The following is a 22,731-nucleotide window of genomic DNA, read 5'->3' as shown; positions in this document are numbered from 1 at the left end:
TGATGGGAGCATAATTTCCCTGAGTATTTCCAGAGCATCCGAAATCCCTGAGAATTCCCGGTCGGTATAGACACCCTGTCTCATATTCTAATATAAGAAACTGCTCTATCCAAAAGCCTCCAACCAACGCCTTTGCTGTCGTACGCTACGCAGTATACCACAGCCAAGGCTTGAGTGCCCAGCAAAAGAAAGTGAGTGCATCAAGCCACAAATGACCACCTTACAGGACAAAGGTTTCAGCAATCCTGATAAAGCATTATCCCAACAGATTCTTTGGCATATGTTTTTAGGCACCTTCGTGGCAAGACTTCTTTTGCAGCGATGCCATTTGAAAGCAAAATGAGAATTAAGGCAAGCCGCAATTGCTTTAACTACCTCGTATACAACAAAGCTATGTGCTTATATCTAGAGGCACATAAACAAAGTGGTAAAATCCATCCGAAGAGTGAAGCTAAGCTGCAAAAATGAGCAACATTACCACGCAGTGTACCCAAATGTACAAAAATTATCTTATGATTATTCCAAGTATTCCCTAAACCTTGTTAAAATCTGTCACTGCCAAGCCTAAAAAATTCATATCACAGGGCAACTGTAATGAACAGAATTATTTCATAGCAGTCCAGGGGAATATACACTAGTTTGTGGCAAGCAGTCTAAGATAAGATTGGTTGTGCAATGTTCTTTCATTCCATACAAAGCTTTCTTTTTTTTTTATTCCTTAGGCAGACCACACGACTTAATCTACACAGATTTTACGACTGTAGGTAGTGCTTATTTGCGTATGATGTTTGCACTAATGTGTGTGTGTGTATATAAGTTACAACCTGTAAAGTGACGGGAAGAAATTAAAAACAGCTGTCAAGGAGGCATGCTTCGTCAATGGCACTAGGAGGTTTCATGGCTGCTAATATCGCCTCACAAGAGACGCTCAACATGCCACATCCACAAGCATTTCCTGCCTGTGCCAGCTGCTTTCGAGTGTGCCAGTCCAGCAGACATATTTCATTTAAAAAATACTTTGTCAAATGTGGTGCTAGCTGTTGGCAGGCTTTCGGCGCAGAAGCAGCATGTGCAGGTCCATGACGTTGGTGCCGGTGAGCCCCGTGATGAGGTGGTCGGCACCACCGTTGAACGTGCGGAAGAAGTGGTGAGAGTCATTGCGCTCCAGGTCTCCCGTGGCATCGATGCCCTGAGCGGAGGCTTCGGGCACGGTCGAGATGTGCACCATGGCACCTGCCGCATCCGTCGGCCCATCCTGGCCATCCGTACCTGTATTATTGACATAGGCTATCAGCTACACGTCTTGTTTATTTCACTCGTAATGTGAAATGCTGCAGCATCACGGTACGAGGCTCGTGAATGAACGCCATGACAATTTCACTTGGCTCACTCGCTGCAATGATTACATAAATTTGCAACGATTAGCTAGCGCAGCAGCAAAACTAGGGCTGTTACTTTCAGATAAACAAAGACTATGTTATTCGATCATCTACTCTTTACCATGTTGTGCTACCTAAGTGTAGATATCAGTTTGAGCTTCTGCTGGCTGCAAGATCGAGCGTAGCTGTCTGCTGGCTGAACCAATGTTTCTAGAACCACTTCAGTTTGAAAACTTGGTGCTGTTGCGCGACACGGACGCAAGAGCAAGTGGCGACAAATGGTGCTGTAGTTGCGTCAGGCTGCAGGGGATCCTGCAAAGTGTGCCGGATTGTGCTCACGAACAGATAGTCCGGATTTTATCATCCCCTTCGGGTGCAAATTATGATGGACTGTCTAAAAAATGTGTCAAATTCATGCAACATAATTCCAAGATATTACACACCAAGAAAGAGAACCGTGCAATACGTTGTTTTGAGCAACTTTCAGTAATTGACGTTAAAAAGTGTGCAATTAAATATCTAATTATTCTGTAATCAGTTAGCTTCAATTCTTTCATAAAAATAATCACATAAGGGGCTCAAAATGCGTGCACAGTTTGTATTTAATTGTATTCGTTTCGAGCAAAGAAACATACTATAATACTCTTGACGGTGGCCCTGGACCACGGCACATCGAATGAATGTCGAACATGGTGATGTCTCCAGCAAAGTGATCCTCTGCAGCAATACGCAGTGCAATGAAGTTAACCCTCAATTGCATCAGTTATAAGAAAGCTATCCGAAAAATGATTTGCTCAGCTTTTATCGTAAAATGGACAAAGAACATATGCAAAAAGTTTCGGATTTATTGTGGCTGTGTTAATGAAGACATAGGTTTGTGCCAAATATGGTACACCACGCAGATGGGCGAGCGATATTGCTGCCATGGTTTAACAGGGTTCGTACAGGTTTCCAAGAGAAAAATCCGAGGAATTTTCAAGGACCTTCCAAAAAATTTAAGGAACACGATTGTAGTTAACAGTAAATTTTATTGCACAACACAAATGATGTGCACTTCACTTATTGCACAGTTTCACTACATTAGAAGCTGTGAGGCTCAGGGCAGCTAGGTCTTTCAGTTTTTTTTTCTATTTATGTCTTAATGCTGTTAAGTTCATCAGTCTTCACTTTTGCAGTCTTTCGCAGGCTGTTGGATTTCACTGCATGTCTGATGTCCCCAGTCGCTTCTGCCTTTTCAGCGAAGCCATCAGCAGAGGTTATCAAATCAGCAACAACTGCTTCCAGTTTCTTCCTCTTCAACTGCATACATTCAAGTTCCTCCATAATCAAGGGTCTTTTTGTTTCGTTAACATTTTCTTGGCCCTCTTTCTTTTCTGATTCTAAGTGTGCGCCACAGTGCTGCCTCGCTGCGGACACAGTGAATCTGAGCTTTTTTGTTATGGCGACATTTAAATGCCACCTGCCCTCTCCACTGAGTCACATATGACACGCTGTGAAATATACGACAAGCCCTTCAAGTTCTCTACGGAGATTTGGCGGTTGACACTAAACCCCCGTTTGAAGACTTGCTTGTCCATGGCTAAGAACAAGAAGGACTGTTTTCCATAGCTCTTTGTAGGAGGGATGGACACTCAAGAGTTCGCGAAAGAACTCATCCAGCCTGCTAACGCTCCTCTCAAAAAGGCGAAGCTCATGCTTGAACTCTTACAGCATTTCGGTGTACTCTGCAAGTACACATTCCCACCAGCTGTCGCTCAGTCTTCCTGCCATGGTCAAGGTGTCTAGCACCTTCCTTAGGCCCACCAGGCATTGATCCGGCTTTGAGAACATGAGCCGTGGGTCTAGAGAGGACAGGTTTCTAACCAAATATGACTTCAGGGGACTTCGTTCCAGTATTTTCTTGGTCACAGTTGCCAAAAATTGTTTGCACTCTATTCTGAATTGCAATGCATCCTTTGCACTAGCTTTTGAATCCTTCAGTTCTTGTTCACACTTGGGACCAATATCGACTTTTTCAACTGGAGCGTGGTTAATGGGGTTATCAACCTCCACCCTCAGCAGAACTCCTCCCAATGACGACAACACTGAGGCATGAATTTTGAATGGAGCTTCCGCACAGTACTTTCAAGGTCTCTCCCAAAAAAGAAGATCATGGGTTTGTCAGACTGAAGGTCTTTCAAGAATGGCTGAATAATCGATGCGACACAGAGGGCCAAGTTCAGTTTTGCCAGTGTCAAGGAGTCGCGACAAAAGCTATTCCCATTTTCAAAGGATGCACACTTCGGTAAGCTCACCTGCTTGCTTCTTTCGGACTCCACATATTTCTTCATATCATTCCAAAGAAGCAAAGCTCTCTCAATCACAATTGTGTTTTTTACCCATCGATGGGACAAAAACGGCAGAGGAAATTTGTTCTGGTCAGTCAGGGTTGAAAAATCATCCCTTAGTGCAGGCGAGTCATGGAAGAGTGCACTCATGCTTGATAGTAGAGTGTCAATGCCCCACTTAGAGGCTGCAACGCCTGCTTTATAGGCATTATGGACAGTATGGAGGCCACACGTCCCCAAGTCGACACATTGGACCTGATGGTTTCTCTGAAAATGAGCTTGCATGTTCCTGAAAAACTTTATGTTCACATTTGGCCCGTCCATAGAAATCTGAAGGATCTTGCCAAGTGGCAAAGGCTCCAAAGCCTTCACAAGTATCTCCTGAATATCGGCTGCCGTAGAGTGCCCCATGAAAGCAGAGGTGTAGTACCTAGTGACCACTTTGTGTGAAGAGTCCCAATACCGCACATGCACGTCCATTCGCTTTTCTTGCAGGAAGTCGTTCATTGACTCGTCAAAAAGCACGACGTAATATTCGGACTTCTGTTCCTCTTCTTGCAAGCACAAGAAAAATGGCCTAAGTCCATGGCACGCAGCATACACACATTTTTTCTCGCCGCAAGAAAATGATTTGGCCACCTCGCTGTCAGGAAACATCCGCTTGAACAAGACGCCCATTTGTGCCGACGATCTGTACGAGTAGTGGCAGGTAATCACTTTCATTGTCCACAGAATTTCCGCATCGGTAACCACCTCGTGCGACTTGCAGGCGCTGCTTAGATCGGTCGCTTGGGATGGAGCCGACCTAGTGGGCCGCTAACTTGTGCTTGCTGTCAGGTAGGTCTCCATCGAATTGCCATTTTCATAATTCCATAGTGCTTTGTACTTTCTGCGTGGCTCTTGAGAGCAGGTTCGCCTATAGAAGCGATGTCGAAGGTCTTCTTGCACAATGTGCATTTCGCACGGTGGGGGTCAGATGTATCCGGCGCAATCCAACGCTTATAAGCATCGTTGCTGAGCCAAGCGCTCTGGAAGTTACATTTCCCAGGCATGACTCCAAATTACGCCACCTGCATGCACGATCATGCGAAATTCAACGCGCGCATGCCTCGATCTCGCCGATCTAATACAGGCGGTTTGACCATGTCTGACCTCGACTTCTCAATCGCGGTGTCGCGGAACGCGATAAGCAATGAAGTTTGCCCGGCACCACGCTCAACTGCCGTGAATTGCAAGTCGTGAAATCCGACCCTGAGAAAATCACCAATATTCAAGGGTTTTCAAGGACCGGAACGAAATTCCAGGACTTTCAAGGCCTTGAAAATGAAATTTTCAATTTCAAGGGTTTTCAAGGATTTTACTTGTGCGCACCCTGTTTAAAAACAAACTCTCACTGATTGTGCTTTTTATAGCGTGATGTGTGGAATAAAGCAAACCTATTGTCACATGGTCGTGACGTCGACGAAGACCGCAGGCGACGTGTCTGTGTTTTTTATAGCGTGATGTGTGGAATAAATAAAACCTATTGTCACGTGGTCGTGACGTCGACGAAGACCGCAGGCGACGTGTCCAAGTTGAAACTCTTTATTTGGCCGAACTTGTGGCCGAGAAACGGAAAGTTAATTTACAGCAATACACACGGTATGCACTGATAGCGGCAAACAGAGCATCGGCCGACGATCAACTGACAAGCGGTGAAGCGTGTCGGCATTTATACATGTGCCGTCGAATATTCCAACGTTATCGCTGGTTGTCGCGCAATCTTAACAAAACAATCTACAATAATCGCGAAGCTTCTTGAACAATGAGGCGCGTTTGCGCTGAGCGTTGCTGACAGTCTTTGTGGGCGAAAACCGAATACAACCCAAGTGATAATAAGAAACACACGTGGCACTATTACTGCCTGTGTTCAGGCATAGTTTTACTTAGTACATCTGACGTCTATGAGCAAGATGGTTCGCATGGTGCCACCTTGCTATACTTTTCTGCCCGAATTAGCCACCACTGACTCGCAGTTGCGAGCGTCAGTTGCCGAGGAAATAGAAAAAGCTAAATATTTACTTGCAGTTGTAGGACCTCGCATAATTTTTTTCATGTACCCATGCCAATAATGTAACAAAACATTACGAGGTACTGGTGCTGGCACCTCAGACTTTCGTGCAGCATCTTAAAACCTAACACCACAACCTAAATCCTGCACTACACAGGTGTACTGTATGATCTCAGAGGCTGTGTTTTGTTTATATTTTATTGTGCAGCACAACGCAGATGGCAGCATATTGCGCATTCCTTCGCTGAAGTGCATATCGTGTGCCAAATATAGCACATACCAATTTCCGGCTGTATACCGTAGTTGGAAAAGGAATTCAGAAAAGTAATAATGAGCCTGAATATTTAAGGCCACGAGATATGCCAATGTAATTTTTTCGTGCTTGTGCAGCGAAAAAAAAGGCACCTAGAAAAAAAAAGCAATCGCTGTTCTTCGCATGCTGCACTTGCACGTGCAGTGTGAAATCGACTTCACGTCTGTTTTCTATACTGCTTCAGGGATGGCAAAACTTGTTATATATTGAGGGCGCATAACTATGGTAATTACTCTGGCAATGTCACATTCTCAACTGGGTCTCTTGCGCCGCAATAAAAAATGTTCATCGGTATGTGCCAAATATGGGACGCTATGCAATAGAGGGATAAATGACCGCTAGTTGTCCACTCAGGAAGTGCGTACAAATGTGTGCACTGCGTGACTGTATTTGATGTGCAGAATTGTACACACCGCCGCTGGGGTTATAGCGCGTAGGCAGAAAAGATTACACTTGTTGCGCACCCACAATGCCGACATGGTGTGTGCCCAGCTGCACAAACAAATCATCGAGACCTCGCTCTCCCGCTGCGTGGGACTTTCACTGTATTTTCTGTAAATCTTTAAAGTTAATGTGTAACTCTTGTAAATATTGTCAAGTGGTCGTGACGTGGACGAAGGCAGAAGTCAGCAGGATAAGAACGAGTCTTTTATTTGGCAAACTTGTGCCAAGAAACAAAATAGTCACTTTACAAGCGATGCACAATGAGCACGGATTGCGGCGAACAAAGCGGCGTCCGTCGATCAACTGACAAGCGGTCAAGCGCGTCGGCTTTTATACAGGCGCTATCGAACTTTCCAGCGATATCGCTGGCGGCGGCGTTATCTCTCGACAAAGCTGGAACATTCATGTGCGGCGCGCAATCTTAACGGAACGTTCTAAAACAATCGCGAAGCTTCTTACACATCGCGGCGCGGCCTGCACAGCGGGTTGCCCACAGTCTTTGTGGGTGAAGCTTCAACTCATAAAAAATAAAACATACGGCAATGCCCCCCTCTGAAGAAGCATCGTCCCGATGCTTAAAAACAGATACATGCAATACTAAAGAAAACTAATAAAGCAAGCAAACATTAGAGTCCTCAGGTGCGTTAAAGAGCATAGTACGGTTTAAGGTGCACCACATGCACGACCTCAGGTTGAGCTCGGCGTCTGAGAGTTCGTGATGCCGTCGGGGACAACCTCGTAGTCGAGTGCGCCGAGACGTCGAAGCACCCTGTACGGTCCAGAGTATCGCTGAAGAAGCTTCTCGCTCAGTCCGCGTCGTCGTATTGGCGTCCAGACCCAGACACGGTCGCCGGGCTGGTACTCCACGAAGCGTCGTCGAAGATTGTAACGACGGCTGTTGGTGTGCTGCAGGCGGGCGAGCTGTCGAGCTTCTTCGGCATGTTGTAAGTAAGCGGCGTCGTCGAGATTTTCTTCGTCAGTGACGTTAGGCGGCATGGCGTCGAGCGTCGTCGCCGGTCTCCTTCCGTAGACCACCTTCTACGGCGTCATCTGCGCCGTTTCTTGGACGGCCGTGTTGTAAGCGAAGGTCACGTACGGAAGGACGGCGTCCCACGTCTCGTGCTCAACGTCGACGAACATGGCCAGCATGTCGGCGATGGTCTTATTTAGACGCTCGGTGAGGCCATTGGTCTGCGGGTGGTAGGCGGTAGTGCGGCGGTGGCTCGTCTCGCTGTATTTGAAGATCGCCTGAGTTAGGTCCACAGTAAAGGCGGTACCTCTGTCTGTGATGAGGACCTCTCGGGCGCCATGACACAAGGCGATGTTCTCCACGAAGAACTTGCCTACCTCGGCGACACTGCCTTTAGGCAAGGCCTTTGTCTCGGTGTAGCGGGTGAGGTAGTCAATTGCTACGACGATCCACTTGTTGCCGGATGTCGATGTCGGAAACGGCCCCAGTAGGTCCATCCCGATTTCCTGGAACGGCCGGTGAGGTGGTTCGATTGGCTGCAGAAGTCCCGCTAGCCTAGTCGGCGGTGTCTTCTGTCGCTGGCAATCTCGGCAAGCCTTAACGTAGTGGGCGACGTCGGCAGCAAGGCGTGGCAAGTAGTATTTTTCCTGTATTCTGGCGAGCGTGCGGGAAACACCGAGGTGTCCAGCCGTCGGGTCGTCGTGCAGAGCCTGGAGGACCTCTGGCCGCAATGTCGAGGGTACCACGAGAAGGCAATCGGCTCGAAGCGGTGAGAAGTTCCTCTTTAGGAGAACACCATTGCGCAAGAAAAACGACGTCAGTCCGCGCGTGAATACCTTCGGAACAACGGTGGTCCTGCCCTCGAGGTATTCCACAAGGCCCCTGAGTTCTGGGTCCGCTCGCTGTCGTTCGGCGAAGTCGTCGGCACTTATGGTTCCTAAGAAGCAGTCGTCCTCCTTGTCGTCCTGCGGCGGTGGGTCGACGGAGGCGCGAGACAGGCAGTCAGCGTCGGAATGTTTTCTTCCGGACTTGTAAACGACGGTAATGTCGAATTCTTGAAGTCGTAGGCTCCACCGTGCGAGCCGACCTGAAGGGTCCTTCAAGTTAGCTAGCCAACACAATGCGTGGTGGTCGCTCACGACTTTGAAGGGCCTGCCGTAGAGGTAGGGGCGAAACTTGGATGTAGCCCAGATGATCGCTAGGCACTCCTTTTCCGTTGTGGAATAGTTCGTTTCTGCCTTTGATAGCGACCGGCTAGCATAACTGATGACCCTTTCCTGCCCGGCAGTCTTCTGCACAAGGACGGCGCCGAGTCCTACGCTGCTTGCGTCGGTGTGGATTTCTGTATCGGCGTATTCATCGAAATGCGCTAGTATCGGAGGCATCTGAAGGCGTCGTTTCAGTTCTTCAAATGCTTCGATTTGCGCCGTTTCCCACTTGAATTGCACGTCGGTCTTCGTAAGGTGAGTTAGCGGCTCGGCGATTCGTGAAAATTCCTTGACGAAGCGCCTGTAGTAGGCGCACAAGCCTAGAAAACGGCGCACGGCTTTGGTGTCGGTGGGTGGCGGGAAGCCAGCGATGGCAGCTGTCTTCCGCGGGTCTGGGCGAACACCATCCCCGCTGATAACGTGACCCAAAAACAAGAGCTCCTCGTACGCGAAGCGGCACTTTTCAGGCTTCAAGGTGAGGCCGGAGGTCTTGATTGCTTCAAGTACGGCTTCAAGGCGCCGGAGGTGTTCGTCGAAGCTTGAGGCAAACACAACGACGTCGTCCAAGTATACGAGGCACGTCTGCCACTTCAAGCCAGCCAGCACAGTGTCCATAACTCATTGGAATGTCGCAGGTGCCGAACAAAGACCGAAGGGCCTGACCTTGAACTCGAAGAGGCCGTCTGGTGTTATAAAGGCCGTCTTTTCTCGGTCTCTCTCGTCGACTTCGATTTGCCAGTAGCCGGTCTTGAGGTCCATCGACGAAAAGTACTTCGCGTTGTGGAGTCGATCCAGAGCGTCGTCTATCCGTGGAAGAGGGTACACGTCCTTCTTCGTGATTTTGTTCAGGCGACGATAATCGACGCAGAAACGTAGGGTTCCATCCTTCTTCCTCACTAACACTACGGGAGACGCCCACGGACTCTTGGACGGCTGGATGACGTCGTCGCGTAGCATTTCGTCGACTTGCTTCTTAACGGCGTCCCTTTCTCGCGTCGAAACCCGGTAGGGACTCTGACGGAGTGGTCGAGCATTTTCTTCTGTTATGATACAGTGCTTAGCAAGGGGCGTTTGCCGGACCCGTGATGACGACGAGAAACAGTCCTTGTATTTCTTCAGAAGGCATCGGAGCTGTTGTTGTTGGCGGGCGGGAAGGCTTAGGTTTACGTCGAAGGATGGCTCAGGCATTGCGGTTGTCGTTGTAGCTTCGTCAGAATCTGAAAAGGCAAACGCATCGCTGACAGCCAAGATTTCTTCGATGTACGCAATCGTCGTGCCCCTGCTCAGGTGTCTGTATTCTTGGCTGAAATTCGTTAGCATCACGCTTCCTTTCCCTTCAAACAGCCGAGCAATGCCTCTTGCGACGCAAATGTCACGGTCTAGCAGCAAACGCTGATCGCTCTCGATGACACCTTTGATGCATTCAGCCGTTTCGGTGCCGACGGGAATTATGATGCTGGATCTAGGTGGAATGGTGACTTGATCCTCGAGCACGTTCAGGGCATATTGGCATGGGTTCGTATCCGGCGGTGTCGCTTTCTCCGACGATAGGGTTATCGACTTGGTTCTTAAGTCGATGACGGCGCCGTGGTCACTTAGGAAGTCCATTCTAAGTATCACATCCCTGGAGCAGTTTTGTAGGATTACTAAGCTCGCAGGATAAGTCCGGTTGTTGATGGTGACTCTCGCCGTGCAGACACCAATCGGCGTTATGAGATGGCCTCCAGTGGTCCGGATCTCGGGGCCTTCCCAAGCAGTCGTAGCTTTCTTCAACTTTGCTGCGAATGGCCCACTGATGACGGAATAGTCGGCTCCAGTATCGACGAGAGCGGTGACGCTGTGGCCGTCGATCTGAACGTCGAGGTCGCTAGTCCGCCGTCTTGCGTTGCGGTTACGTCGCGGCGTCGGGTCACGGCTGCGTCGGGTCACGGCTGCGTCGGTTTGTTCCGCTGCTTTCGCGTTGCGTCGTTAGGTCTACTTCGGTCCGCGAGGGTTCGTCGTCAGGGGTCTGTCTGGTTCGCGTCGTGTTCTGAAGGTCTCGTCGCGTTGTCGTCGGCGGCGGCCACGGAGGATCTTCGGCATTTCGTCGTACAGCAACCGCACCTCCATCGGTTGCTGCCCTTAGTTTCCCGGATACGGGCTAGGCGACCGGCCCCGGCTTGGGCCAGTGTTCTGCCGGCGGTGCGGTGACATGTAGCGGCCCGGCGACGGCGAGCGGGAAGGTCATCGTTCTCGCCACTGTGTTCCGGTGAGGTAGTCGTCGATGTCGCGAGGCCGTCCGCCTGGCTGCGGGCGCGGCGCGTTGACGGCGAATCCTCGTAGCCCCATCTGTCGGTACTGACAGCGGCGGTACATGTGACCGGCCTCCCCGCAGTGGTAGCAGAGCGGGCGGTTGTCAGGGGCGCGCCAGACGTCGGTCTTCCTCGGCGTGTATCGCTGGCCGGCTGGCGGGCGGTATGATGTCGGTGGTGGGGGCGGTGGTGCCTGGCGGCGGAACTGCTGGGGTGGCGCGGCGTCTTGACGTGGACGAGGAGGGGGGGCGTTGCGTCGGGCTGCAGCAGCATAGCTCATGGCTTGCAGCTGCGGCGGTGTCGGCTGAGGAACACCCAGTGACTGTGTGATTTCCTCGCGTACAACGTCAGCAATCGCCGTAACTTCCGGCTGTGCAAACGGCGCAAGCTTTCGCAGCTCCTCTCGCACGATGGCTCGGATCGTTTCGCGGAAGTCGTCGGAGCAGAGGACATGAACAGTTGCGCTGTCTTGAAATGCGCGGCGATTGTACTGCTGGGTGCGCATCTCGAGCGTCTTATCGATGGTCGTTGCTTCCGAAACGAATTCTTGAACTGTTGATGGGGGGGTTCCACATCAGCCCGGCGAAGAGCTCCTGTTTGACTCCTCGCATAAGAAAGCGGACCTTCTTGTCCTCGGGCATGACAGGGTCTGCATGACGGAACAGCCTTGTCATCTCTTCCGTGAAGAGCGCCACGTTTTCGTTCGGCATCGGCACGCGGGTCTCGAGCAGAGCCTCGGCACGCTCTTTCCTGACGACGCTCGTGAATGTCTCAAGGAACCTGGTGCGAAAGATATCGCACGTTGTGAGGCTTCGCTCTTGGTTCTCGAACCAGGTCCGAGCGGCGTCTTCCAAAGCGAAATAGACATGCCGTAGCTTGTCTTCGCTGGTCCAGGCATTAAAAACGGCGACTCGGTCGCAGGCTTTGAGCCAGCTTTCCGGGTCTTCGAACGACGATCCGCGGAAGGTTGGCGGCTCCTTGGGCGTCCGGAGAAGGATCGGTGCGGGTGGCACAGCGTCTGTCATCGTCGCTGTGGTCGAGGTCAGGATCTTTGTTTGCCGGGTCTTTTCAGGTAGAGGCCCGTGCTCTGGCGGTAGACCTTGTTGCCTGCGGCTTGCTCGACGATCCGGGTTTTCTTTGCCGTCGTCCTCCTCGCGGCTTGGGCTTGGGTCAGCGCTTCGCGGGGGCATCCGGATCATGGAAGAAGCAGCACCTCCACCAGATGTCACGTGGTCGTGACGTCGACGAAGACAACAGTCAGCACGTCCGAGATGAAACTGTTTATTTGGCCGAACTTGTGGCCGAGAAACTGAGAACGAACTACAGCAATACACGCTGTACAATGATAGCGGCGAAAAGGGCGTCGTCCGTCGATCAACTGACACGCGGTCACGCGCGTCGGCTTTTATACAGGCGCTATTGAACTTTCCAGCAATATCGCTGGTGGCGGCGTAATCTCTAGACAAAGCTGGAATATTCGCGTGCGGGGCGCAATGTTAACAAACCGATCTACTACAATCGCGACGCTTCTAGAACACTACTTCGCGGACAGCGTCGAGCGTTAATAACCGTCCCTGCTGGTCAAACCCGAATACATCAAAAGAAGACAAGAAGTGGGCTTGGCAATATTCATGGTTTGTATGCACTTGTTCTTTATATACTTGATGTGTGATATGACGGTTAGTTTCATGTCTAGAATTACACCTAGAAATTTCTGCTCCGTTTTCACAGGTAGCCGCTCACCGTGCAGCTCAATGTCCGGATCAAGATGGAGGCCTCTCTTTCTTGAGAATAATACGCAAGTGCTCTTTGCGGGTTAAGGCTGAACCCGTTCTCGTCTGCCCATTTGGTTACCTTGTTCAAACCAAGTTGCACCTGCCACTCGCACATTGTGAGATTGCAAGATTTAAAACCGATTTGCACATCATCAACATATGTGCAATAAAACATGTTATGTGGGATGGACAGGCGCAAGGAATTCATTTTGATAATAAAAAGTGTACAACTCAGTACCCCACCTTGCGACACTCCCGTTTCTTGGACAAATGTTCGGGGAAGGACATTCCCCACTCGAACTTAATAAAGTGGCTGACTGGGCTAGTTGGTTGTGCATACTTAAAGGGGCCCTCCAACACTATTCAACCCCCCATTTTTTACTTGCGGGTTGCGTAGACTGATGGCTGGGGATAATTTTAGCATAAGTTTAAGCACCGATATCAAATTATTTAGTATTTTAATCACGCGTTGAAGTTGCTACATCGCTGCTGACCGCATCAGCGCGTAGTGGCGCTTGCCAGAACTATTGCGGGCGGAAATGACGAAGATGGGCGCTGGCCTATGATTGGATAAACGTAACGTTAGAAGTAATAACGGCGTTGCATCAAAGTTGAGATTACTATTATGTTTCGTTTTTCTTTTCTGTGCTTTTTCAATGAACTCCAAATAGCCGCCGTCGCAACAAAAAATATCACTACAACCACAAAGTACGACAGAGGCGCCGGTTGCCATTTCGCCTCTGGTTGCTCTGGCTTTCTTTTTTTTTTTTGCCTGCGCCGGTCGGATGTCCATATGAAACGCTTGCCCCTCTTCCTTCTTTTTGCGTCTGTACGTTTGCGAGCTGCCTCTTTCCGCATGTGCGGTAGGCTCATGATTGTTGTTGAAACGGTGCAAGTAATCCTCTTCGTTGAATTGTCGCTGCACGCTTGTAACTCGTCGGGCTGCTCACCCAACAACCCGCGTAGGGGCGACCGTGTTTAACCGCCCATGCCGCTCCACAAATTCCCTTCTCAGAATGAGAAGAGGGAATGACATGGAATGTCGTTGTAAGGAACAGTAGACAAAGCCTCCCCAGCCTCGCTACGAAGCAGTAGCGCCCGCTCAAGTTCTGACAAGTCAGGAGGAACCACGTTTGTTACTATGGCAACGACGTCAACAATACGTTGGAAAGGAGAAGCAACAATGGTGTGCGAGCTTCCCCTACGTAAGAGCTTTCAGCCCATTTCATTGGAGCGCCATCCGACGTCACAGCAGAGAGTGAAATGTGGTCATGTGACCCCGCGAAAATCGAGTTGAGGGCAGGCATTTTTTTTTCTTGTATTTTGAATGTTCTAAATTGAATAACTTGGTACTGCGTGCCGCTATCGCTGCCGTTCTTGCTGCACTAGTTCGTCCGTACTTCAGTCTACGCAATCCACGAGTAAAAAATGGGGGGTTGAAGAGTGTTAGAGGGCCCCTTTAGGGTTAACAGCGCGAAAATAAGACACGGCGGACAGGAAAAGGACGAGACAAGCGCTGACTTCCAACTGAATTTTTATTGACACGAATGCTCTTATATACCCGGGTTAACAGAAAACAATCGGTAACAGAAGGTGAAAACATAAGCAAAGATATGAAATAACTATACATCAACTATCACTGAACCTGCTACGTCAACTCGCGCATCCCAAAAAACAGAGCTCCCTGTCTGACAATGCAATTGATGGCTTGCTTACGCACGTGCCCCTTTCACGCGCCATCTGAGCTGCCTCAGAGATTATACGCTCATGCTCTTCTTTAATCTTATCCACGATTGTGGTCCTTTCAAACTGCGGAGTGCACCCACACGTGCTCACGTGAAGCGCCAGGAAGCCATCTTTGCCATTACGAACGTTATTGGCGTGTTCCCGTAAGCGCTCGTTCAGACATCTGCCCGTCTGGCCCACGTAGCACGCGCCGCAGGACAATGGGATCCTGTACACCACACCCTGCGCGCAGTCGACAAACTGCGTCCTGTGCTTGACCACGCATTGTTTACCGCGCCTCTTGACGGGGCAGGTCCTATTAGCCAACTGGGCCAATTTGTCTGGAGCACTGAAAACAACTTTCACGTTGAGGCGTTGTCCTATTTTCTTTAGGCGATGTGAAACCGTGTGCATATACGGAATGACCGCCAACTTTTCCCGCTTCTCCGCTGTGTTGCGCTCTTCGTTACGGTCACTGCCCTTACGTTTTCTCTTTCTGTGCATTGCCTCTGCCACAGAAATAAGCAACTGGCGCGGGTACCCTTCTCTTTCTAGGCGCTTTGACTGTGCCAGGAGACTGGTTTCCAAAACGTGATGGCAGGACCTCTGTAATGCGTTCTGAAAACATTACTCCCTTCCCCACAAAGGTTTGATAAAATGCATAGAAGAATGCATTGACGGTCTAGGAGTGCTTGGCGTTTCAGAACACCGCGTGTATGTCGTCCAAAGGTTTCTTAGACCTCTTATCTCTGTACATTACGTCAACGTTCGTTGAATGCAGTGATAAGACGTACATTCAAAAAGAGGGTGTCTCAATCGGGTCATCCATAGCCCCTTTTCTGAGTGACTTGCTGTTGGCCAAATTTGACAGAACATTGAATGAAAAGCTTGGTGAATTATCAGTCGTAAAAAATTTTCGGTATGTGGACGATTATCTGATAATCTTGAACTGCGATTTGGATGTTTTTCATGCTAAGGTCACGCAGGTGTTACAAACGTTTCGCGATTGCCTATGTCCGCTCGTGGTGACACACGAGACGCCGGAGAGAGAGAGTATCCGCTTTCTTGACTTAAAGATTTCACTCTCAGAGCACCACACGTGCTGGTGTTACGAGCCCCGTTCGCAGAAGCCTATTTTGCCGTTCTCGTCGGCACATAGCAAAATAGTAAAGAGAGCCATCGTACAGTCATGTTTTCAGAACGCATTACAGAGGTCCTGCCATCACGTTTTAGAAACCAGTCTCCTGGCACAGTCAAAGCGCCTAGAAAGAGAAGGGTACCCGCGCCAGTTGCTTATTTCTGTGGCAGAGGCAATGCACAGAAAGAGAAAACGTAAGGGCAGTGACCGTAACGAAGAGCGCAACACAGCGGAGAAGCGGGAAAAGTTGGCGGTCATTCTGTATATGCACACGGTTTCACATCGCCTAAAGAAAATAGGACAACGCCTCAACGTGAAAGTTGTTTTCAGTGCTCCAGACAAATTGGCCCAGTTGGCTAATAGGACCTGCCCCGTCAAGAGGCGCGGTAAACAATGCGTGGTCAAGCACAGGACGCAGTTTGTCGACTGCGCGCAGGGTGTGGTGTACAGGATCCCATTGTCCTGCGGCGCGTGCTACGTGGGCCAGACGGGCAGATGTCTGAACGAGCGCTTACGGGAACACGCCAATAACGTTCGTAATGGCAAAGATGGCTTCCTGGCGCTTCACGTGAGCACGTGTGGGTGCACTCCGCAGTTTGAAAGGACCACAGTCGTGGATAAGATTAAAGAAGAGCATGAGCGTATAATCTCTGAGGCAGCTCAGATGGCGCGTGAAAGGGGCACGTGCGTAAGCAAGCCATCAATTGCATTGTCAGACAGGGAGCTCTGTTTTTTGGGATGCGCGAGTTGACGTAGCAGGCTCAGTGATAGTTGATGTATAGTTATTTCATATCTTTGCTTATGTTTTCACCTTCTGTTACCGATTGTTTTCTGTTAACCCGGGTATATAAGAGCATTCGTGTCAATAAAAATTCAGTTGGAAGTCAGCGCTTGTCTCGTCCTTTTCCTGTCCGCCGTGTCTTATTTTCGCGCTGTTAACCTTAAGTACCCACTCGAACACGGAATGTTCGATTGGACAAATAGCTTCCTATTATATTTAGCATTCTCCCGCCTACACCTAAGCGGGACAGGTCTCTTAATATTCCAAAGCGCCATGTGGTGTCGTAAGCCTTTTTCATATTGAGGAACACCGAAAGAAAGAATTGCTTGTGGACAAAAGCGTCGCGAATTTGTGCCTCGATACGCATAAGGTGGTCAGAGGTAGATCTACACTCTTGAAAACTGCACTGGTATGGGTCAAGTGATTTGTTGACTTCGAGGAAATGTATAAGTCGGCGGTTTATCATCTTTTCAAAAAGTTTACAAAGGCAGCTTGTTAGTGCGATGGGTCTAGCTCGCAACGGAGGATGGGTCCTTGCCCTGTTTTAGAATCGGAATAATAATGGCTTCTTTCCAGGCCGAGGAGATCTCGCCGGAAAACCAAACCGCATTGTAGAGGGAAAAGAGGGTCTTTTGGGTTTCAGATGGCAGGTGTTTCAACATTTCATATAAAACACGGTCGGAACCTGGGGCAGATTTATTGCAGCAGTTCAGCGATGCCTGCAGCTCAGCTAAGCGGAAAGGTTCATTGTATGCTTCCTCGAGTTCTGTGGATTTGTGCCTTAGTTTCTGTTTCTCGATTCTTGGTTTATATCTTTGGAAAGTTTCATTATAGTGCGACGAGCTCGGCACCTGTTCGAAGTGTACGCCTAGGAAGTTCGCCTGGCCTTCCAAGCTGTTGCCTTGTGTGTTTACTAGAGGAAGTGAATGTGCTTGTCGGCCTGCTACCCTACTAACCATGTTCCAGACTTTGGCCTCCTGTGTATATGAATTAATGGCCGATGAAAACTTCTACCAACTTTCCCTTCTTGCCTGTCGGCGCGTTCTCCTGCCTTGAGACTTTATGTTGTTAAAACTGTCAAGATTCTCGGCTGTTGGAGAGTCCCGAAGCAACCTCCATGCTTTGTTTGATTTTTGCGTGCATTCCGGGATTCATTGTTCTACCATGGGACATGTCGTTTGCCGGGCAGTCCAATTGTTTGTGAGATGCACTTAGTTGCAGCATCAATCAAAGAAGCTGTAAAGTATTCTACGGCTTCATCTATGCTTAAAGGAACCCTGAAACGGTTTTGATGATTTTGTACGAACACATTGGGCCGGTAGAGCAAGTCGTAAGGATCATTTACAGACCGATTTAAGCTATGTGCGTAAAGTGTGCACTTTATTACAAGGCAGCGAATCACCACTGATCACAGCGGCTCAATCACACTGATCACAGCGGCTGTGAATCACCATTGATCACAGCGGCTGTGATCCCCACCCACTTCCAGTGCATATTGCACTGGAAGCGCGACGTCACGCAGGCGCCTGATCTGATTGATATTTATATTTTCTATAAGCGCGAAGGACACGTTACACAAACGAAGCACACGGGACAAGCGCTACTTTCAACTAAGGTTTTAATGGGCGGCACACCAAATATATAGGTGTCGCCACCAGAAGGGAAAGGGAGAAAACATAGACAACAGAAAAATAACAATCGTACAAAAAGAGATACATGCTATCGCAGGGAAGGGTCCAAACGTGCTAACACGTGCCAAGAGTATATGCGCAAGCAAGGCCTTAGTTAAAAAACTTAACAGACATTGCACCGATATCATCGGCAAAAGAAGTGCCAAGCCGCGCACTACGTGCCTGTACCATGCATACTATCCAAAAAGTATGTCTCCTTGCTTGTCAAGGTAATCGATGGGGCGCTAACAGCAATCAGATCGTCCCTCTTCATCTCAGCGGCCTCGACGATTAATCTGGAATCACTGTCCGAGTCCCGGTACAACACCACGGTGTTATCCAGAAATGGTTCACACCCGCATTCTCGACAGTGCACCGAGAGATGCCCATCCACCCCTTTACGCACTTTATTGCGGTGTTCACTTAGACGTACATTAATACACCGCTCAGTTTGCCCTACATAAACTCGGCCGCAGGAAAGCGGGATTCTGTATACGACACCCTCCGAGCAGTCCACAAACTTGTTTCGATGGTTGATTGCGCACACTTTTCTTGGCTTCTTCACCGGCGAGGTGGCAGGGCATAGCCGAGATAACTTCTCAGGTGCCGACATTACAACTTTGACCCCTACTCGTTCACCGATCCTTTTTAGGTTGTGTGCCTTATGGTGCATGTAGGGAATCACTGCCACTCTTCTCCGCTCATCATGGGTTCCATCTCTCGCTGTGTCCGATTTCGGTCGATTCCTAGATGATTTGTGCACTTTTTCAGCAACCGAAGTGATCAGGTGCTCTGGATACCTGGCTGCCTTCAGCCTCTGCACCTGTTTGGCGAAGCTTTCCTCCATGCAGTGGTTGCAAGACTTGTGTAAAGCGTTTACAAGACACATTTGCACCACCGATCTCTTAACCAACTTCGTGTGGTCTGATTCAAAAGGCAACAACGGTTTACTACCGCGTGGCTCGTATGCCCAGCATACATGGTCATGCTGAAACATCAGGCTGAGGTCCAGAAACCGCAGCGAATTCCGGAGGGGCGCCTCGTGGGTGATAACGAGCGGCTGGAGTGTGTGTTTGAACACGTCCAGAACACTGTTCATATCATCTTCAAAGCTCCCTGGAGGGCTCCTGAGTACTACGAGATAGTCATCAACGTAACGAAAGACTTTAATTACTTTTGAATTATCAAGTCTGTCAACTAAAATCCTATCCAAATGTGCCAGAACAATGTCGCTCAGGATCGGGGCTAAACTAGACCCGATGCAAATACCCTGTTTTTGGATATACACGAGGTCGTTCCACTCAGCGAAGGTGGATTTCAAGTACACAGACAGCAAGTCTAGAATCGCCTCAGCAGACAACGCCACAGAATTGAAGAAAGTAGTGGCTCCATGCAAATCAATACATTCTTCCACATATTCCAACAGTTGATCATGAGGCAGGGAATAAAAAAGATCTTTCACGTCTATAGAAAAGGCATACAGTGACAGATCTGAGTTAGTGCGCAAAAATTCGACAACCTGCTCCGAGTTCTTGGTGTGAAACGGATCACACACCTGCAAATGCTTCAGTTTGCTCTGCAGAAAGATTGCCATTGATTTCTGCCATGTACCAGTTTCAGATACGATGACCCGGAAAGGCATGCCATCCTTGTGCGTCTTGGCACTGAAAAACATATCAAGCCCAAGCTTGTCGGTGCCTTCTATCAGCTTTACCAGATTAGAAAGTTTGAGATCATTGCAAAGCCTCTTAGCTTTCTTCTTGACAGAATTCAAGGCAACATCTGAGCGGCAGTAGAATACACTGTTGATAGCTTCATAAGCCTTTCGAAAAAATATATCCTTCGGAAGTACGGCAAAGCCGCCCTCTTTATCCGAAGGCACTAGGCACAGCTCACTTTCTTTTAGAAATGAAGCGACTTTCTTGACCGGTAAGCGCGCACTCACAGTCTTACTTCTTAGTAACATGTCAACACCTTCCGACACACAACGTTCTTTTTCACTGTCCGGTGCTAAATTAGAAACTTTTCTCACCAGCGAGAGTAGCTTCGGAGGAGACAGCCTTGGCTCAACGGCACATTTGGGTCCATGTTTGAGCGTCCGCTTCACGTAGTCCGGCAGGCTGACGTCTCCCACCGTATGGATAGCGGTGTCAGGGGCTTTCTCCTTCATGGGTGCTAGGGCTCGCAGCTTCTGTATGTCCAGTCCATTGGGTATGTCCAGTCCATGTCACTGAACCTCCTGTGGGCAACGAGCGTCGTCTGCCTGTGTTACAATGTGCTCTGTGTTGACGTGAGCTGAGTGACAGTGTTTATCTCGACGTTTCTTTTCTTGGACAAAATGAATTTGTAGCGCCGTGAAACGGCGCTTCTGAGGGTGCGCAAAGGTGTGCTTTTGTGTGTGTGCGAATGTGTGCTTCTGTGTGTGCGCGAAGGCTAACAGCGCAACCGCGAGGAACCACGTGACTTTTCTTCGTGCACTTCAAAGGAAATAAAAGTTCAGTTGTTGTTTGGGATGTGAGTGGCTTACTTCGCTTGCGCGACCTGCTCGCCCAGCTCGGCCTCGCAGTGCGTTCCAACATTGGTGACCCGGAATAGTGGTGCAGCCACCGGGGTTGAGCATCAACGTCGCCATGCCTTCGACGTCGACGACAGACTCCGCGACTATGACTTCGACGTCCACAACGAATGCTACGCCGACAGTCTCCTCAGTTGACGGTAAGCTGCCACCCTTTTGGACCGCGGACCCCGCACTCTGGTTTATTCAAGTAGAGGCCCAGTTCGCAGCGCGACGCATCACACCAGACTTGACCAAATACCACTACGTCGTAAGCAGCCTCCCGCCACCCATAGTCAGTGAAATACGGGATCTCTTACTCGACCCACCTGCTGAAAAAGCATACGTAACACTAAAAGAAACGCTCAACCGCCGTGTCACGCCCCCCGAATCGCAGCGACTACAGCAACTGCTTCACGACACGAGCCTCGGCGACTGTACTCCTAGCCAGCTGTTGCGACCCATGCAACTATTGCGCGGCGAAACAACAAACACTGTAGACAGACCATTGTTTCGAGAACTGTTTTTGCAAAAGCTGCCGTCAAGTGTTCGGTTGGTTGTCGAGGCGTCAGAGCAGAAAGACCTAGCTGCGGTCGCCGAGCTCGCTGATCGGCTCATGGCGGTCACCACGCCCACATCACTGGCTGCCGTGCGAGAACAACAGGCTCAGGATGAACAGCAGCAAATACGTGCAGATATTTCTCGACTCACCGACACGCTATCAGCTTTGCGTGCAAGCAGTGCAGCACACAAAGCAAGCGAGCCAAACACGTCGCTATCACAACCTCAGCGACAAAATATATGCTGGTGTGGCATACTTTTCTTCTTCTTCTGGCACGACGCACTTGGGACATAAACTAGTAGTGGGTAGTCGGCTGAGGAAGAAGAAGAAGTAGTTAGAACAATGGCGGAGATACATTAATAAACCGCGCTGTGTTTTCGGAACCGCGTTTCAGAGTGCTATATTTATTGGTGACCCGGACTACGAACGCGACCTTCCATGGAGCAGCGTGAGCATCTCGACGGCCTCAGCCCTGGTACCGCTGCCACTGCACCTGGCCATGTACCCTCTTCCGGCGTTGTTGGAGGTACTACTACCATAACGCTACCACAGCTGTGGCTTGCCGATCCCTCCTTATGGTTCATTCAAGTCGAGAACAAGTTCCGCATTCATCGCATCACGTCAGAAGTTCGCAAGCATGAGCTCCTCGTTGAAGCGTTGCCGCCACAGGCAATGGCCGAAATACGCGACATCCTCGTGGGCCCGCCTGGTGACACTCCATATACGACAGTCAAACAGGCTCTTCTTCACCGACTCGTTCCGCCTAAGCATCGGCGCATTCAGCAACTTCTGTGCAACGAAGAGCTCGGGGACCGCCGTCCCACACAGTTTCTACGTCACCTGCAGCACCTGCTTGGGGACCAGCCGGACGGCTTGGAAACATCCATACTACGTGAGTTGTTTCTACAGCGTCTTCCACCTACCGTGCGAATGGCTCTTGTCCCAGCTCAGGATAAGACGCTGTCGGAGCTGGCAGAAATGGCCGATGACATGATGGACGTTGCTCCGGCAGTCATAAACGCTGCCCGCACCTCTCCGATTTCCGAAGCAGATTCCCTTCGAGAAACGGTAAAAGATCTCGCAGCTGAAGTCGCCAACTTGCGTCTGCAATTGCTGAGCATTCGCAACTTAAATGACCAGCCTCGTCCACACCGACCATCTCTCACGTCGCCTGCTCCGCAACGGCCCCTCCACCAGCCCGAGCACCGCTTTTCACCACGGAACACATGCTACTATCACCGGCGTTTTCGTGCCGCGGCTCGCAGATGTGTGCCACCCTGCTCATGGCGCATGGGAAACGCTCCGGCCGATCGTCAATAACAGCGGCGGGCGATCAAGGCCAAGCATCAAGCCGCCTCTTCCACATCACCGACAGAACCACAGGTCTTCGCTTGCTGGTGGACACTGGAGCAGAAGTCAGCATAATTCCAGCGTCCAAAACTGACCGGCGCCTCCGCGAGAAGTCAACTCCTTTACAAGCGATCAATTCTACGGTCATCGCAACTTACGGACAGAAGTCTCTGACCCTTGATCTCGGTCTCAAG

At 49.9% G+C, this 22,731-nt stretch overlaps 1 protein-coding gene across 4 annotated transcripts in view; it reads right to left on the bottom strand.

The window, feature by feature from the left end:
* Window positions 1-458: 458 nt before the first annotated feature.
* LOC119395606 (glycerate kinase) overlaps window positions 459-22,731 on the bottom strand; it is a 221,694-nt gene continuing 199,421 nt past the window's right edge. For 3 of the 4 annotated variants that reach the window (XM_037662588.2, XM_037662585.2, XM_037662586.2), the window contains exon 9: window positions 1,029-1,269. In XM_037662588.2, coding sequence (XP_037518516.1) covers window positions 1,034-1,269 — 236 coding nt within the window. In that variant the 3' untranslated portion in view covers window positions 1,029-1,033. Of the gene's footprint in view, window positions 1,270-22,731 lie in introns of all 4 variants that reach the window. The other variant, XM_049416696.1, reaches the window with a different exon arrangement.

Source organism: Rhipicephalus sanguineus, chromosome 6 (assembly GCF_013339695.2).
Source record: "Rhipicephalus sanguineus isolate Rsan-2018 chromosome 6, BIME_Rsan_1.4, whole genome shotgun sequence".
NCBI classification, from domain to species: domain Eukaryota; kingdom Metazoa; phylum Arthropoda; class Arachnida; order Ixodida; family Ixodidae; genus Rhipicephalus; species Rhipicephalus sanguineus.
Note: the sequence above shows the minus strand (reverse complement) of the source record. Positions and strands in the feature narration are given on the sequence as shown.